Source organism: Coregonus clupeaformis, unplaced genomic scaffold (assembly GCF_020615455.1).
Source record: "Coregonus clupeaformis isolate EN_2021a unplaced genomic scaffold, ASM2061545v1 scaf0590, whole genome shotgun sequence".
NCBI lineage: Eukaryota > Metazoa > Chordata > Actinopteri > Salmoniformes > Salmonidae > Coregonus > Coregonus clupeaformis.
The window spans coordinates 171,367-190,713 of NW_025534045.1; the positions used below are offsets into that span (position 1 = coordinate 171,367).

General features: G+C 45.4%; 1 protein-coding gene across 1 annotated transcript in view; it reads left to right on the forward strand.

The window, feature by feature from the left end:
- Positions 1-19,347, forward strand: part of LOC121555791 (neural-cadherin) — a gene marked incomplete at its 3' end in the record, with an annotated part of 168,151 nt that overhangs the window by 75,724 nt on the left and 73,080 nt on the right. Inside the window, exons 4-6 of the mRNA XM_045216060.1 lie at positions 2,051-2,255; positions 5,867-5,978; positions 18,818-19,067. Of these exons, the coding sequence (XP_045071995.1) occupies positions 2,051-2,255; positions 5,867-5,978; positions 18,818-19,067 (567 nt within the window). The remainder of the gene's footprint in view (positions 1-2,050; positions 2,256-5,866; positions 5,979-18,817; positions 19,068-19,347) is intronic.

The following is a 19,347-nucleotide window of genomic DNA, read 5'->3' on the forward strand; positions in this document are numbered from 1 at the left end:
AACAAATAATACTCGTAGGAAAGGTTTTCATCTTTTATGTAAAACATCACGGCACAATTGAAAAAATATGGCACGGGCCTACCGAGTGGGGCAGCGGTCTAAGGCACTGCATCACAGTGCTAGAGGCATCACTACAGACCCGGGTTCGTTCCCGGGCTGTATCACAACCGGCCGTGATCGGTCACATAGGGCGGCGCATAATTGGCCCAGCGTCGTTAGGAGAGGGTTTGGCCGAGGGGGCTTTACTTGGCTCATCGCGCTCTAGCGACTCCTTGTGGTGTTCGGCGCCTGCATGCTGGCCTCGGTCGTCAGTTGAACAGTGTTTCCTCTGACACAATGGTGTGGCTGGCTTCCGGGTTAAGCAGACGGGTGTTAAGAAGCGTGTTTTGGCGGGTCATGTTCCGGAGGACGCATGACTCGACCTTTGTCTCCCGAGCCCGTTGGGGATTTGCAGCGATGAGACAAGATCGAAAAAGGGGGTAAAATACCAACAAAAATATATATATATGGAAACCAAACGAGGGTGGTCTATGGTGATAGGTGGGATGGGCTGAGAGTGGCGGAAGGGTGGGATTAAAGAACTTATGTTTGGTAATGTATTAATGTGATTTCTGTATATAAAAGTACCATGTATGCAAAAAATTGCACACATGCACACAAACACGGACAGTCACACACATACACATACACATACAGTGAGGGAAAAAAGTATTTGATCCCCTGCTGATTTTGTACGTTTGCCCACTGACAAAGAAATGATCAGTCTATAATTTCAATGGTAGGTTTATTTGAACAGTGAGAGACAGAATAACAACAAAAAAATCCAGAAAAACGCATGTCAAAAATGTTATACTTTTTTCCCTCACTGTACATAATGTAAAACCATAAGTTGTGAAGGTCATTGTTTAAAAAAACAAGTTGGCATGAAAATAATTCACTAGTATTCACAAATCATTTGAATACATAAACATAGTACCGATTGCCAATGATATGCACACATTATCATACTTTAACAGTGCACATACACAAACAAACTCAGACATTTCCATACATAAAACATTATGCATTGAGCCATAAGTTCACATAAATCATGCATACATAGTTATTCAATATACGACCAACGATTGTTTGTCACACACACACACACACACAACACACACACACACACACAAACACACACACACACACACACACACATACACATACACTCTCTCTATATTATAGCCTGTGACGGTGACTGTAAGGGATTTGACCTTTGGCCTCTTGCCTCCTCTATTCTCTCCAGTCTCTTCTCTATTTTGATTGACAGGAACTGACATCACTCACCCATCAGTTAAAATAGTAATATCTGTGGTGATTGTTCCTGCCGAGCGCCTGAGGGAACTCATCAAAAACATTTAACATAACGCCATTGGCGTTATGGTACACATTACACAAACCAGAAAACATCTCCCGTCTCTCGCTGTCTCATCACTAAACTGAATAACCTTGCTAGATTTGTTCATCATTCTCTCACTCTCTCTCTCTCTCTCTCTCTCTCTCGCTCTCTCTCTCTTGCTTTCTCTCTCTCTCTCTCTTTCGCTTTCTCTCTCTCACACACACTCTTTCTTTCTCTCACACTCTCTTTCTTTCACTCACTCACTCACTCACTCACTCACTCACTCACTCACTCACTCACTCACTCACTCACTCACTCACTCACTCACTCACTCACTCACTCACTCACTCACTCACTCTCTCTCTCTCTCTCTCTCTCTCTCTCTCTCTCTCTCTCTCTCTCTCTCTCTCTCTCTCTCTCTCTCTCTCTCTCTCTCTCTCTCTCTCTCTCTCTCTCTCTCTCTCTCGCTTTCTCTCACTAGATGTATTAATCATTTTGTCAGTGTTTTGTCAGTATGTAGTTCTGTCCTTGAGCTGTTCTTGTCTATTAATGTTCTATATTATGTTTTGTTGTGTGTGGACCCCAGGAAGAGTAGCTGCTGCATGAGCATAAGCTAATGGGGATCCTAATAAATAAATAAATAATTCCCTTTCCCGCCCTTCTCTCTGGCAGCTTCCTGGCAACTCCAGCCGTGTCCTTCCAGAAGCAGCCAATCAGCTACAGCCTGCTCATCAATCCCAGCAGTCTGTTCAGCATGCAGGCGGACACGGGGGAGGTCACTCTGACCAGGACCATAGACTTTGAGATGGACCAGCACAGCTTCCTGCTCATGGTTAGGGCCAGCGAGGATCAGGACAGTCTGAGCAGTGCTGCTGAGGTGGGTCCAATGTCGATTCAGAATGATAACCTAGCCAATCCTGTGAGGGCATTACATTCAGTGTGTTTGTGTGTGTGTGTGTTTGAGAGAGAGAGAGAGAGAGAGAGAGAGAGAGAGAGAGAGAGAGAGAGAGAGAGAGAGAGAGAGAGAGAGAGAGAGAGAGAGAGAGAGAGAGAGAGAGAGAGAGAGAGAGAGAGAGAGAGAGAGAGAGAGAGAGAGAGAGAGAGAGAGAGAGAGAGAGAGAGAGAGACTGGGTAAAAAATGACAGTGTGCCATCACAGCAGCAAGATTTGTGACCTGTTGCCTCAAGAAAAGGGCAACCAGTGAAGAACAAACACCATTGTAATACAACCCATATTTATGTTTTTTTTATTTTCCCATTTGTACTTTAACTATTTGCACATTGTTACAACACTGTATATATACATAATATGATATTTGAAATGTCTTTATTCTTATGGAACTTCTGAGTGTTTACTGTTAATATTTATTGTTTATTTCATTTTTGTTTACTATCTACTTCACTTGCTTTGGCAATGTTAACATACGTTTCCCATGCCAATAAAGCCCTTAAATTGGAGGGGGGGTTGGAGGGCGAGAGAGTACATCATTGAGAATCATTGGGTACATGGAATAGGGGAGAGATGGATAAAGGGAATCTAAGATTGGAAGAGGGACATAATAAGAGAGGCATGATCTGTTATAATGGGGCTGTTTGTGAAAACATCCCTGCAGTGTCCCATCTGCAAGTGTTCTGAAACTGAAAGAGCCTCTGCATGGTGCATCTTTCTATTTGTGTGTGTGTGTGTGTGTGTGTGTGTGTGTGTGTGTGTGGGTCCAGGCCGGTCTTGGACCCTCTCTGTCTCTCTCTCTCTCTCACACTCTCTCACACACACACAAACACACTGAATGTAACACCTCTCACAGGGTTCGCTAGGTTATCATTCTGATTAGGAATATCAATTAATAGAGATGCGAAGATGCTTGAACAGAGAGAAGACATGGGCAATGGCTACATGAACAAAAGGAATGGGAACATGTATGATGTTGGGTGGTCTAGTTTGTTGTCTCTGTGCTGGGGAACTGGGGGAGACACTAAAGAATGGCTCCCAGTGTTTCTCTTCTGTGGTGCCCCGCCTCAACGCGAGCATCATGCCTAGTTAACGTCAGCAGAAAGACAGACATCTTCACTGCTCAGCCATCCACTGGTCTTTCCTGTCCTCAGGCACAACAGTAGAGGGAAACTAACATGAGGGCGAGAGAGAAAAGACTGGCAGCTGCTCCTAAGATCTGTCTAATCCTGTGAGCTTTAAGTCCAGAGAGAGTCCTCAGTGAATGCCTGGAGCGGTGGAAGAGGGAGGGAGGGAGGGAGGGAGGGGGTGGGACGGAGAGAGGGAGGGAGGGGGAGGGATGGAGAGAGAGGGAGAGAGAGAGAGAGAGAGAGAGAGAGAGAGAGAGAGAGAGAGAGAGAGAGAGAGAGAGAGAGAGAGAGAGAGAGAGAGAGAGAGAGAGAGAGAGAGGCTAGAGGAAGGGAAAGAGGGGGGAGGGATATTCTGAAGGGAGGGAGAGGGAGGGGAAGGAGGGAGAGAAAGATACAGAGAGAGGCGGGAGGGAGGGGAGGGGGGTTGCTGCCCATGCTCGTGCCATGCTCCGACTGCCCACGCTCCTGCCCTGTCTAACCCTCACTGGCCTGCACATGCCACAGGGCACAGCTTTGAACTCTCATCACATACCTTCAAAATTGTAAATCCATTAAGTCAAACAGTCAAACTGTCAAAGCTGCCTCCAAAGAGACTGAGTTGTGAAAAGGCCCTGAACTTTGAATCTGCTTTGTTAATTTGCAGGCAGATTCCAGGCGTTTCACCTACTGCAGCGAAGACTTTGTAGCACCATTAGTTACCTAACAAGGCAGTGACCAGCCCCTCCACTTCACGCCGCAGGGTCCTCAGCCTTAACAGAGCTGACTGGCTCTCACGTCAGATTCAACCCTCTGTTTCATCACTGCACTGCCCAGCACAGCGCTCTCTCTCCTCTTCCCTCTCTCTCCCCGCTAGCTGGCTCGCATCTCCTCAGGGAGCTGCATGGGCAGAGCTCAAATTACTGTGCTTCTTCTAACAAAACAGTTGTATGCTTTGGTACAGTAGTCGTGATGTGTGTTAAAGGGGGTCAGCTGATGTTCTTCCCAGTTCTTGTTGTTTTGTTCTTCAGAGAGTGTTCTAACTCTGATATCGGAAGAACACTCCGAGTCTGACTGAGTGTTCTGCTCCTTAGCTGCAGGCTCTGGACTGGAAGAGAACAGCTGTCAATGCAGGCAGGCAGCTCTCCTTACCCCCCTAATGAATAGTAGAGTAGAGCAGAGCAGTGCTCTGGCCATGGGCTGCCGTGTTAGCCCTACAATACACTGTATTTCATGTCAGTGGTTCTCTCCTAGTAGTCACAGGGGGCAGCTAAGGCTGCATTTTGTCTCACTGCTGGTATTGATTATGAGGCCCTCTCACTGGATCCAAAGTCACCACACTAGAGGTCTCCGTCTGGTGGCCAGCTAGGTTATTAATGGGCCTGGGTAAGCAATCCAAGCCTCTATGTAAATCGGTGAAGTTTGTGTCCCTCCGAGCCTGGATAGGGATGTAACTGCTGCTCACGGCAGATAACAAAGAACAGGCGCTTATGAACGCACACCTTTGAGCACATCGCTAAGCGCTGACTGCATGGTGTAATGAGGGAGGGAAAGGTGTGGATTTGGTGGATTATGTGTTTTCTCTCTCTCCATGACTGGTGTATCAGTGTGAATTACAGTGAGGATGCTGTAATCCCCTGTTACCTCACTGTTTCTCTTTCAGAGGAGAGGAAGGGCAGAGGAGGAGGAGGAGCGGGGAAGAAATAGCAGCAGCAGAGCATCTCTTCCCTTCTTCTTTTTCTTCTTCTTCTTTTTCTGACCCTATTGAACCTCTTGGGGGATTGCTTACCCAGTGCTGTAGAGTTTGGCTCTGACTGTTAGTAGTGAAAGGGCAATCTACTGAAAGCAGCTTTTCCTCTCCTGTGATAAACACCAGGGACGATTACTGGCTCTCTCCCCAGACTGGGCACAATCAGACACTTTCAGAAGCCCAGATATGAATGACTCTTGCTCCCTGGCACACCCCAAGCTCAACCTTTCTGCCCTGCAATGTATTACACTTTACCTTCAACTATACTATACTCACATTTTACTCGGTGTCTCTAGCTCACTTTGTTCTCAGTTTAAATAGATTGTATTAGCTGAGCTGCTAAAAGGTCAAAAATGTCGCCAAAGCAATTCATAGTAAGACAGTTAATTAGGTTTAACAATTAATCTATCAAAGGCCTAAAGATAACTATCAAATTACCTGGAGGAGGAGAAGAATTTACTCCCACGCTCTCTTTCTCTCTCTCTCTCTCTCTCTCTCTCTCTCTCTCTCTCTCTCTCTCTCTCTCTCTCTCTCTCTCTCTCTCTCTCTCTCTCTCTCTCTCTCTCTCTCTCTCTCTCTCTCTCTCTCTCTCTCTCTCTCTCTCAATAAATATTAACAGTAAACATTACACTCAGAAGTTCCAAAAGTTTTTTCTCCAAAAATTTCTTTCTCCTAATTAAACAGGTGCGTGTGATCATCACAGATGAAAATGACTGTGTTCCTGAGTTCCTGCAGTCCATTTACAGCAAAGACAGTGTGCCAGAGACTGTAACCACGGCAACCTCTCTGCTACAAGGTGAGAGGAGCGATACACATACACTCTCTCTCACAGTGTGGGTCTAAACCCCTCCATCCACCCTCCCTCCGCCCTCCCTCCATCCTCCCTCCATCCTCCCTCCCTCCATCCTCCCTCCCTCCATCCTCCCTCCTTCCATCCTCCCTCCATCCTCCATCCTCCCTCCCTCCATCCTCCCTCCCTCCATCCTCCCTTCATCATCCCTTCATCCTCCCTCCCTCCATCTTCCCTCCATCCTCCCTCCCTCCATCCTCCCTCCATCCTCCCCTCCATCCTCCCTCCCTCCATCCTCCCTCCATCCTCCCTCCCTCCATCCTCCCTCCATCCTCCCTCCATCCTCCCTCCCTCCATCCTCCCTCCATCCTCCCTCCCTCCATCCTCCCTGCATCATCCCTTCATCCTCCCTCCATCCTCCCTCCCTCCTCCCTCCCTCCATCTTCCCTCCATCCTCCCTCCCTCCATCCTCCCTCCATCCTCCCTCCATCCTCCCTCCCTCCATCCTCCCTCCATCCTCCCTCCATCCTCCCTCCCTCTATCCTCCCTCCATCCTCCCTGCATCCCCCCTCTTGCTCTAATGTCCATCTCATGTCCAGAGACAACGGACAGTTCTGTTCCTAGGAGAAGACCACACGGAGCTCCACATATTCCCTGTAGTGTAGTCACATAAGTTCAATATTATTCTGTAGTGCTATGTTCACCATGCTGGTGGGTGAGGAGAGGACAGGCGTACACTTACAAACACACAAAACGTGGACATCAAAAACCTTTTTTTATCGAGTCTCTCTCTGTACTTGATTTGCATAGTACCAGAGGTGTCCTCTTGCTGATGAACAGCCATTTTTGGCAGACATTGCTGTGAGACCGCTATGCTCAAGAGGTGCATAGTTACACTAAAAAATATCGCTGTGAATCTGACCATAACAGGACTTCACCGCAGAACAGAACGCATCTAGAGCAAAAAGGAACAACATGGCGCATACAGACTTTTAAGCAGCCGTGAGAACACCATATCTGGGTCACATCTATGGGGACATGTAAGCTTTCAATGAAATGTCAATGAAATGTTTTTTTTTATTCCCTGTATGTTGGTCCGACGGTTTAAGGTGAAGGAACCGAGATTAGGCTCTTGTTCCTGGGATTAGTGGGGTCCGAACAGGAGGCTGTGATTGTGTCCCAGAGAGAGAGACTTTACACTGGACATCATCCGGCTCCATTTTAAGGGCTAGCCCAGGCCACAGCAACAAGCCCTGGGATTGTCTGGAGTGGATCTGAAAGATTAGATATACATGGATTTAGGCATTTAGGGTGGTTTTAAAGTAGAAGTAGCAACATGGTAAACAGCATCACAAAACATGATTTATTAATCTATGTCTCCTATAGCTCTGTGCTGTGGTGAGGGCTGAGGAACCAGACCATTGGAGGCAGTTTCATCAGATACTCCATTTGGCCAAATACATCACTCCCAATAGATCTGGGGCTCAGGCCAAGAGGGGATGTTGTCTGTTGTGGCAGTTAGTCCAAGAATCCTTTAGAGCCACACTGGCTCAGTATTGATGGATATTCAAATGACTCTCATTGCTAAATCAGCAAGTGCATGCTGAGGAAATGAAATATTGACTTTGATGTATGAAGCCTTGCACAGTCTATGGATATGTGTCAACAAGGATAATGCTCATATTTGACAGTGTTATTGGTGACATTTAAATCCACCAAACCTGGTTCCCTTGGATCAGTTGAGGCTGCTGAATGGCTCATAATAATGTCCGGAATGGAGCAAATGGAATAGCATCAAACACCTGGAAACCATGTGTTTGATGTATTTGATACCATTCCACTGATCATTCTCCAGTCATTACCACGAGACCGTCCTCCCCAATTAAGGTGCCACCAACCTCCTGTGCCTTGGATGCTGTTGGTCTACATGCAATCTAAGGAGAATACCAGAATGCAGGAGTTCACGGTGAAAAGACTAGTTAGCGGAAAATATGCTGATCCCAGTCCCAGACTGAGCCCTCTCTTTTAGCAAGGCAATCACTGACCGTATCCCTACTCCAGTATATTTTCAACAGAAAAAGAGAAATGTGGGAAAATGCTTGCCTTTTCCTAACCTTCAATTTGATACGATACAGAAATGTGTGAACATGTATGAAAAATAGTAGTAATTAAGTCTAGCATTTAGTCTAACGTGACATGTTGGATATGTTACAGTTTTTTTCAATTGCTTAAGCACAATTTTGAACACTACACCAAAGTAGCACATCACCTCAGATCATTTGCAAAATGGAACACTTTTGTCAAAACTATACAATGTCTTATAAAAACCTTATTTTGTTGTCATAACACAAACCCAACCATCATATGGTCTGATTCTGTTTGAATCAGTTAAACACTCCTGTGCTCAACCTAAAACACTTTTAGCATTTACACAGAGAAAGTGTCAAAATAAATTCACCAACACCACATGACACCAATTGTGCAGACTAATGAAAATATGTATTTATTTTCATGTACTCAAGTCAGTCAATTCTGAACATTTCAACAAAACATTCATAACAAAACATTTTCCAGTTTTCATACAGTATTACTGAACATACCATTGTACTGTAAGCTTACAGTAATACTGGAACATAAATTGCATATCCAGTTCAGAACCGAATAAAAAAGAAAAATAACCTAAACATCTCTCCGCCTAGCTGGATCTGGCCACAGGGCCTCGTCAACATCACAGGCTATATTTTCATTTGCAAGGCAACGTGGGAAGAATATTTTGGAGTGACGAATCCACCCTTGTATGGATGCTGCTTCAATTTGATCACATGCTTCCACCATAGCTTGAATGAGGGCCATTTGGACATAGGGCCGGAGATCATAAACCTTCCACCGCCATGCTGAGAAGAACTCCTCGATGGGGTTTAGGAAGGGGGAGTATGTTGGAAGGTATTGAACTGTAAATTGTGGGTGTTGATGAAACCAGTTTTGGACCAGAGCAGAACGATGGAAAGCTACATTGTCCCAGACGACAATGTATTGCATCTGGTCCCTTTGGTTTCTGCTGTGATAATATTGTGTAATCTGTCTAAAAATGTAAGAATGAGGTCAGTGTTGTAAGGACCCAAGTTGGCATGGTGGTGGAGGACACCATTCTGTGTAATGGCAGCACAAAGGGTAATGTTACCCCCACGTTGCCCTGGTACATTGACATTAGCCCTGTGGCCAATAATGTTTCTTCCCCTTCTTCTCACTGTTGTCAGGTTAAATCCAGCCTCATCAATGTACAGTGGTGTGAAAAAGTGTTTGCCCCCTTCCTGATTTCTTATTTGTTTGCATGTTTGTCACACTTAAATGTTTCAGATCAAACAAATTTAAATATTAGTCAAAGATAACACAAGTAAACACAAAATGCAGTTTTGAAATGAAGGTTGGTTGTTATTATTACAGTTTTTCCCAATTGCTAAAACACAATTTTGCAAACTAGGCTGGTTTTATCAAAATACTTAACACAATTCACAAAACCACACCCAAACTGCAAAATACCTCATATATCCTGCAAAATGAAGCACTGCAACCAAAACTACATATAGCATTATCAAAATCAAACATTTGCACGAAATTGCACACACTTCATTCATATTACCAGATTTTTGTCTAACCAACTACACACTGTTGGACATAATGAAAAGCACTGTCATCTTTAGTATGCTTTGCCATAATACAAAAATAGTTCAAATTGTAGAAAATTATTCAGATTGTTCACATGCACAGAAATATTTGCAGATACACACACTGCCGGTCGTATACCTTCCACCGCCATGCCGAAAATAACTATTCTATGGGGTTCAGAAATGGTGAGTATGGTGGGAGGTATTGCATGAGAAATGGTGGGTGGTCAGCAAACCAGTTTTGGACTGGGGTTGCACAATGAAAGCTCACATTGTCCCATACTACAACGTACCGGGTTCTTTGATGGTCTGCATCATTCACACGCTCTGGTGGTATGAGAATGTTGTGGAGTCTGTCCAGAAATGTGAGAATATGGGCTGTGTTTTATGGTCCAAGGTTGGCATGACGGTGGAGGACACCATGCATATTGGAGATGGCAGCGCACATTGTGATGTTCCCACCACGTTGGCCAGGAACATCTATAATGGCTCTGTGGCCAATGACGTTTCTCCCCCTTCTTCTGGTCTTTGCTAGGTTGAACCCAGCCTCATCTATAAAGATGAACTCATGTGGGATTGCATGAGCATCCATTTCCAGTACTCCCTGAAAACAAAGAACAAAATTTCCCAGTGTACTGGATGACACCATATTGACTGCTTTTGTTCTTTGTTTTCAGGGAGTACTGGAAATGGAAGCTCATGCAATCCCACATGGGTCATCCAGTACACTGGGAAACAATGTTGCGTGTAGTGTACTGCAGTCAATATTGTACTTACATCCACATATGCTCGTCTGACCTCTTTGTTTCTTTGAGAGTTTCTCTCAAACGGCACCTTATAAAGTGGTTTCATTCTGATTTGGTTTCGCTTGAGAATGCGAGCCAATGTGGACAGACTGACTTGTTGAATGTTGTTGAATATGGTGTTGTCTTGGATGATGTGGCTTTGAGTTTCTCGGAATCTGATTTCATTATTATTCATTACCCAGGTGAACATTTGAGCCCTTCCTCCACCATGGTTGCGTCTCTCAGTCCTTTAGAAAAACTAAAAAACTAAAATATAGGGCTTGGACAATGCAGCCTAAAGATATTTTCCCCACAGTAGAGTAAATTGTACAGGAAACCTGTGCAGTTAGTGTATGACATCAGCCATTCATGAAGTAAACAGGTGTCACCCAGCTGTACACTATGACATGGGGTGTACTACATAGTGTGAAATACATGTTGGTTACATACCTGTACTCCAGTCTAAATGTCTGGATGACACAGGCGACAGTAAAACGTCTCAAGTTGGGCTGCACTCTCTGTACAGCCTCTCGCATTGTCAGCCCATGGTTGATGACATGATCAACTAAGGTTGCTCTGATTTCATTTGAAAGTTGTCTTCTTTGGCCATGAACTCCTCTACCAGCTCTACCCCTACCTCTCACTCTTCCTCCCCCTCTCATTCTCCTCTTCCTCTTCCTCTCTCTGCAACATCTTCCATTGTTGTTGAAAAACGAAAGGTGCTCACCTGTGGTCTTTTCATAGTGCTTACTTCCTGATTGAAGTGGTAACAATTAACCATTGAGGTGTTTGGCCAGGTGGCACATGTATTGGCCATATAGCTCATGTAGTGTCATTTTGAATGGCAGTGTTTTGAAATGGCAAAAATGTGACTTTATGTCAGATTGTTGTGTCTTATGCAGAGAACCGTGTGCAGTGCATTTAAAAAGTGCCATTTTGAATTGCAAAATGTGTTGTGACGTCACGAGAGGCTACACAGCTTTCAGCGGGATTGCTCAAGTAGTGCAAGGAGACAAGGTTCAAACAAAACAAGGATTTTATTATAGGTCTTGGGAAATTAACGAAAATATAACAAAATTCTGTTCTCTTGTGGCTCTTTAAGGGTTAACAGTTCAGGGATGTCTCTTCCACATCCAAAATCATAATTCTCACTCGCTCAGATAACTTTTCCCCAGCCTTACTGTAGTCCACGTTGCAGCTAGTGGCCAACCCAGCAAAAAGTCCTTCCAAATGTCTCTCCCGTATTTCCACAGGTGCATATATCCAAAGGTGAGTATTTCCCAAAGGTAAGTATCTCCAAATCCTTATATTCCTCATGGAAGTGGACGTGCAGCACTCTTGTCCTCCAGAGAGCCCAGGTTGGAGACTGTGTCTCTTCCCTTCCCAAACCTTCAGCTCATCAGCTCCTCATTTGTTTCAGCTGCGTGGGAAGATTGGCCATAGAGGGGTGGAGTTCCCCGACCATACCAGCAGATGGAGCCATAGCTGTCTGGGTTTGCAGCCACCTCAGGGGGATGTAACGTCCCTCCAGGACACAGCCTCTCGTGACATCACACATCCCCCTCCTCGGGACCGACGTCCTCGTCGGGTAAAGGCAGCGAAGAAGGCATCACGCCGGGAGAGGGCGTCCGCATTGCCGTGGTGCTTGCCAGCCTGCTCTCTCTTCAACTCCTCCACCTCTAGGACCAGGGACTCAGCCTCCTGTTGTCTCTCCCTGAGTTTCTTACTGAACGCATCAGCCTTGGTTTTAGCAGAGTTTAGCTTCTGTTGAGCAGCTTTCAGTTCCTTCTCTCTCTCTGCCTCCGCATTCTTCATCTTGTTCTCCAACACCTTGTACTTCTCCTCTGCCTTCTTCTGGACCTCCTTACTACTGCGCAGGGTCTCCCTCACACTCCTCGATGGTCCTGCGCAGCCTCTCCAGCTCCTCCTGTTGCTTATGGAAGGAGCTCTGTTGGAGTTTAGCCTGGAGGATATCTAACTCTTCTGTCTTCATGTCTAACTGTTGCTTTAACAAACGATACCTCTCAGCGGTCCCCTTCCAGACCAGACAGTTCTTTGTCCAGATTCTGTAGCTCCGTCTCTGTGTCGGTCTGGGCACCTGCCATCCCTATCAGAGCCCGGGCGGGAGTGAGTAATTCGGAGGATTGCACCGGAGCCTTCCCAGGATGAGTCTTGCCTCTCCGTTTCCGAGGTACTCGGGTTATCCTCTCCTGAGACTCTCTCCAGAGTGGGTAAAAGGCTGGGCAGTCTCGTCCAATTAGGACAGGGACGGGGAGGGAATCAACCACCCCCGCCGTCGTGTGTATGGTTCCCCGTGTGCTGGTCATTGTAAGTTCAGTAATGGGGTATTCTCTGGTGTCCCCATGGACACAGGAAACTGGGAGGACTTTCCCGGGGTCAGACACGTTGGGCCCACCAAATCCTTACGCACCAGGGTGGCCCGGCTACCAGAATCCAGTAAGGCCTCCACATCATGGTGATTCACAGTTACCGGGCAGGTGGGGGGTCGATCTGGGCCGCACTCCTGGGGTCTTTTCGGGAAGCATTCAGCATCTCCGCTGTGGCCTGGTACTTTTCCACAGCTTCCACGGTCAGATCAGCCGTGGTCAAGGCCTGTTGACTGATGAACCGTTTTGCCTCATAAGGCAGGGCGCGTAGGTAACGATCCACCACAACGGCCTCCACCACCGCCGCTGCTGTATTCCTCTGCGGATCCAGCCATTTCCTTGCGATTCGGACAAGTTCATGCATCTGCGCCCGAGGAGGTTGGTCTGGTTGGAAGGTCCAACTGTGAAAGCGCTGGGCCATACCAAACTTTGTGAGTCCATATCTGCTGAGGATCTCAGACTTCAGGGCATCATAGTCAGTAACCTGGTCAGGGCCCAGGTCCCGGACAGCATTCAGCGATTCCCCGGTTAGAAAGGGGGCTAACAGACCAACCCACTGTTGCTTGGGCCAGGCTTCCCTAGTGGCCGTGGCCTCAAATGCATGCAGGTATGGCTCAATGTCATCGGTAGCTCCCATCTTAGATATAAAGTCACTTGCCTTTATTGGGCGGGTATTTTGGACCACCCTCTGTCTCTGCAACTGCAATTCCTCTGCCTTCAGAAGGTTGGCTTTCTTTTGCTCCTCCAAGAGAGCCACGTTTACTTGCATCTGGGCTTGCTGGCCAGCAACAAGGGGCTTTCAATATGTCCTCCATTTCAGTCGGCGGGGAGCCTACGGCCAACTTGGAAAACTGGGTGATCAAACCTTCGGTATCCTCCTCTGACATGCACTATTAACGCTTGAGCGTGCCCGTATTCTCCACCATCTGTGATGCCACGAGAGGCTACACAGCTTTCAGCGGGATTGCTCAAGTAGTGCAAGGAGACAAGGTTCAAACAAAACAAGGATTTTATTATAGGTCTTGGGAAATTAACGAAAATATAACAAAATTCTGTTCTCTTGTGGCTCTTTAAGGGTTAACAGTTCAGGGATGTCTCTTCCACATCCAAAATCATAATTCTCACTCGCTCAGATAACTTTTCCCCAGCCTTACTGTAGTCCACGTTGCAGCTAGTGGCCAACCCAGCAAAAAGTCCTTCCAAATGTCTCTCCCGTATTTCCCACAGGTGCATATATCCAAAGGTGAGTATTTCCCAAAGGTAAGTATCTCCAAATCCTTATATTCCTCATGGAAGTGGACGTGCAGCACTCTTGTCCTCCAGAGAGCCCAGGTTGGAGACTGTGTCTCTTCCCTTCCCAAACCTTCAGCTCATCAGCTCCTCATTTGTTTCAGCTGCGTGGGAAGATTGGCCATAGAGGGGTGGAGTTCCCGACCATACCAGCAGATGGAGCCATAGCTGTCTGGGTTTGCAGCCACCTCAGGGGGATGTAACGTCCCTCCAGGACACAGCCTCTCGTGACATCACAGTGTGTAAAGCAGAAAATGTGTTTAGACTTTTGGAGACTTGAGAAGAGGTTTTGCTCTCTATGTGTCAGTTTAAATAATTGTGCTGTGCATGTCATTTTAGTGTGTTAGCAATTGGAAAAAACTGTAAGGGAAAACAAAATCCAAACCCACATGGCCCTGTGTGAAAAAGTGATTGCCCCCTACAACCTAATAACTGGTTGGGCCACCCTTAGCAGCAACAACTGCAATCAAGCGTTTGTGATAACTTGCAATGAGTCTTTTACAGCGCTGTGGAGGAATTTTTGCCCACTCATCTTTGCAGAATTGTTGTAATTCAGCCACATTGGAGGGTTTTCAAGCATGAACTGCCTTTTTAATGTCATGCCACAGCATCTCAATAGGATTCAGGTCAGGACGTTGACTAGGCCACTCCAAATTCTTCATTTTGTTTTTCTTCAGCCATTGAGAGATGGACTTGCTGGTGTGTTTTGGATCATTGTCCTGCTGCAGAACCCAAGTTCGCTTCAGCTTGAGGTCACGAACAGATGGCCGGACATTCTCCTTCAGGATTTTTTGGTAGACAGCAGAATTCATGGTTCCATTTATCACAGCAAGTCTTCCAGATCCTGATGCAGCAAAACAGGCCTAGACCATCACACTACCACCACCATATTTTACTGTTGGTATGATGTTCTTTTTCTGAAATGCAGTGTTACTTTTACGCAGATGTAATGGGACACACACCTTCCAAAAAGTTCAATTTTGTCTTGTCAGTCCACAGAGTATTTTCCCAAAGGTCTTGGGGATCATCAAGATGTTTTCTGGCAAAAATGAGACGAGCCTTAATGTTATTTTTGCTCAGCAGTGGTTTTTGTCTTGGAACTCTGCCATGCAGGCCATTTTTGCCCAGTCTCTTTCTTATGGTGGAGTCATGAACACTGACGTTAACTGAGGCAAGTGAGGCCTGCAGCTCTTTGGATGTTGTTGTGGGGTCTTTTGTGACCTCTTGGATGAGTCGTCGATGCGCTCTTGGGGTAATTTTGGTCGGCCGGCCACTCCTGGGAAGGTTCACCACTGTTCCATGTTTTCGCCATTTGTGGATAATGGCTCTCACTGTGGTTCGCTGGAGTCCCAAAGCTTTACAAATGGCTTTATAACCTTTTCCAGACTGATGGATCTCAATTACTTTCTTTCTCATTTGTTCCTTATTTTCTTTGAATCTCAGCATGATGGCTAGCTTTTGAGGATCTTTTGGTCTACTTCACTTTGTCAGGCAGGTCCTATTTAAGTGATTCCTTGATTGAGAACAGGTATGTGTGGCAGTAATCAGGCCTGGGGTGTGGCTAGAGGAATTGAACTCAGGTGTGATAAACCACAGTTGAGTTGTGTTATAACAGGGGGGGCAAACACTTTTTCACACAGGGCCATGTAGGTTTGGATTTTGTTTTCCCTTAATAATAACAACCTTCATTTCAAAACTGCATTTTGTGTTTACTTGTGTTATCGTTGACTAATATTTAAATTTGTTTGATGATCTCAAACATTTAAGTGTGACAAACATGCATACAAATAACAAATCAGGAAGGGGGCAAACACTTTTTCACACCACTGTATATAAACTCATGCGGGACTTCCTCCGCATTAATTTGCAAAACTCTGAAATACAGCAAAAGATCACATTGTGTAGATCAATTTACTGTAGGTCTGCTATACAGTAAAATTACATGTACAGTAAAAAGGTTATGTGTGCAGTACACAATACTACAGTCAGTGAACAAAACGTACCACCACATACAGTGGGGGAAAAAAGTATTTAGTCAGCCACCAATTATGCAAGTTCTCCCACTTAAAAAGATGAGAGAGGCCTGTAATTTTCATCATAGGTACACGTCAACTATGACAGACAAAATGAGGAAAACAAATCCAGAAAATCACATTGTAGGATTTTTTATGAATTTATTTGCAAATTATGGTGGAAAATAAGTATTTGGTCAATAACAAAAGTTTCTCAATACTTTGTTATATACCCTTTGTTGGCAATGACACAGGTCAAACGTTTTCTGTAAGTCTTCACAAGGTTTTCACACACTGTTGCTGGTATTCTGGCCCATTCCTCCATGTAGATCTCCTCTAGAGCAGTGATGTTTTGGGGCTGTCGCTGGGCAACACGGACTTTCAACTCCCTCCAAAGATTTTCTATGGGGTTGAGATCTGGAGACTGGCTAGGCCACTCCAGGACCTTGAAATACTTCTTACGAAGCCACTCCTTCATTGCCTGGGCGGTGTGTTTGGGATCATTGTCATGCTGAAAGACCCAGCCACGTTTCATCTTCAATGCCCTTGCTGATGGAAGGAGGTTTACACTCAAAATCTCACGATACATGGCCCCATTCATTCTTTCCTTTACATGAATCAGTCGTCCTGGTCCCTTTGCAGAAAAACAGCCCCAAAGCATGATGTTTCCACCCCCATGCTTCACAGTAGGTATGGTGTTCTTTGGATGCAACTCAGCATTCTTTGTCCTCCAAACACGACAAGTTGAGTTTTTACCAAAAAGTTCTATTTTGGTTTCATCTGACCATATGACATTCTCCCAATCCTCTTCTGGATCATCCAAATGCACTCTAGCAAACTTCAGATGGGCCTGGACATGTACTGGCTTAAGCAGGGGGACACATCTGGCACTGCAGGATTTGAGTCCCTGGCGGCGTAGTGTGTTACTGATGGTAGGCTTTGTTACTTTGGTCCCAGCTCTCTGCAGGTCATTCACTAAGTCCCCCCGTGTGGTTCTGGGATTTTTGCTCACCGTTCTTGTGATCATTTTGACCCCACGGGGTGAGATCTTGCGTGGAGCCCCAGATCGAGGGAGATTATCAGTGGTCTTGTATGTCTTCCATTTCCTAATAATTGCTCCCCACAGTTGATTTCTTCAAACCAAGCTGCTTACCTATTGCAGATGCAGTCTTCCCAGCCTGGTGCAGGTCTACAATTTTGTTTCTGGTGTCCTTTGACAGCTCTTTGGTCTTGGCCATAGTGGAGTTTGGAGTGTGACTGTTTGAGGTTGTGGACAGGTGTCTTTTATACTGATAACAAGTTCAAACAGGTGCCATTAATACAGGTAACGAGTGGAGGACAGAGGAGCCTCTTAAAGAAGAAGTTACAGATCTGTGAGAGCCAGAAATCTTGCTTGTTTGTAGGTGACCAAATACTTATTTTCCACCATAATTTGCAAATAAATTCATAAAAAAATCCTACAATGTGGTTTTCTGGATTTTTCTTTTTAGATTTTTCTGTCATAGTTGACGTGTACCTATGATGAAAATTACAGGCCTCTCTCATCTTTTTAAGTGGGAGAACTTGCACAATTGGTGGCTGACTAAATACTTTTTTCCCCCACTGTATTCACGCCGCAGGCCTTTCACCCTGTCTGAATTTCTTTCAAATGGCACTTTATACAGTTGTTTCAAATGTTTTTTAAGGATATGGGCTATTGTTGACAGAGAGACCTGTTGGACATTATTGAAAAGTCGGTGATCATTGACAATATGGGCTTTAATTTCTCTAAGTATGATTGCATTATTGGCCAAAACAAGGTTTATGATCTCTCTTTCTTGCTCCTGTGTGAATATGGGGCCCCTCCCTCCTTAGTGTTCTCGACGTTCAATCCTATGTTGGCCAAACAAAATACATGTAGCTTACTGTAAAATGATACAGGAATAGATACCAAAACTGTTGATATAGTACAGTAAACTATGGATTTTCTGTTGACAGAAGATACGTTTCTCACCTGTGCTCTTGACGAAATATTCGAACTATTGATGCCACCGTGTACCTGCTTAGGTTAGGCTGTACTCTCAGTCCAGCCTCCCTCAGTGTTAGTCCGTGGTTTATTACATGGTCCACAATTGTAGCACGAATTTCGTTACACAGATTTGGTTGTCTTCTTCTTTGTGCATGTCCTACCCCTCCTCCAGGTCTTCCTCTCCCTCTCCCTCTTCCCCTTCCTCTGACACCGTCCATTTTTTTTAAAGACAGGTGAACTTACCTGTTGCCTTTTTATAGTGCTTAAACCTGATTGGTGTGTCTACAATTAAGCACCAGTGTGTGTGCACACCTGGTGGCTGTGTTTAACCAATTGGTTCATGGGTGTGTTCATTTGAAAGCCTTTGCTTTGAAATTGCAAGGAAATGACATCATGATACATTTCTGTGTCAAATGCATACAAGTGTGTTTAGTGTTTTGCAAATCACTGTGTTTAGTGTTTTGCAAATCACTGTGTGTAATGTTTTGCAAAAAGTGTGACGCTGACAATGTGCTTACAGTTGTGCAAATCTAGGCCGGTGTTTTGCTCCTTGAGTGTAAGGTTTTGCTAATTGTGGGAAAGTTTTAATTCTAGTGTGTAAGCAATTGAAAAAAACTGTAGTTATGGTTAGATGTCGCAGAATACAGAGATATCTCCGTATTTAACCTCCTCTCTCCCCCCTCTCTCCCTCCGTCTAGTGTCTGCCAGTGACTGTGACTCGGACCTGAATGCTGAGTTGACCTACTACACTCTGAGCCCAGACTTCAGCATCTCTCCCCACGGCACCATTTTCCCTGCAGGGCAGCTGGACTATGAGAGGCCCAACCATCTGTATGAGTTTGTGGTGATGGCTGTGGACAAGGGAGATGTGGCCCGGACAGGTACAGCCACTGTACGCATCCGCATGGCCAACGTCAACGATGAGGTCCCCGAGTTTTCCCAGCATGTGTGAGTATAGTACTGCTTCTCCTCTTCATCACTATTACTGGAACATCATAAGGAAGAGTGGTTATCACAATCATCATCATGGCCATCATCATTATCGTCAACATCTAAGCAGAACACCTCATTCCTTATTCGTATTATTCATGTATCTCCCTTCTCTACTCATCATTTATCTTTAATCACTATTTTCCTTCCACCCTGCCTGCTCTTCTTGTTGTTAACCTTGTCAGTCTAGGTCATACCATTTCACTTTCCTCTGCTCTGCACAGCTGCCTCCTCCCAC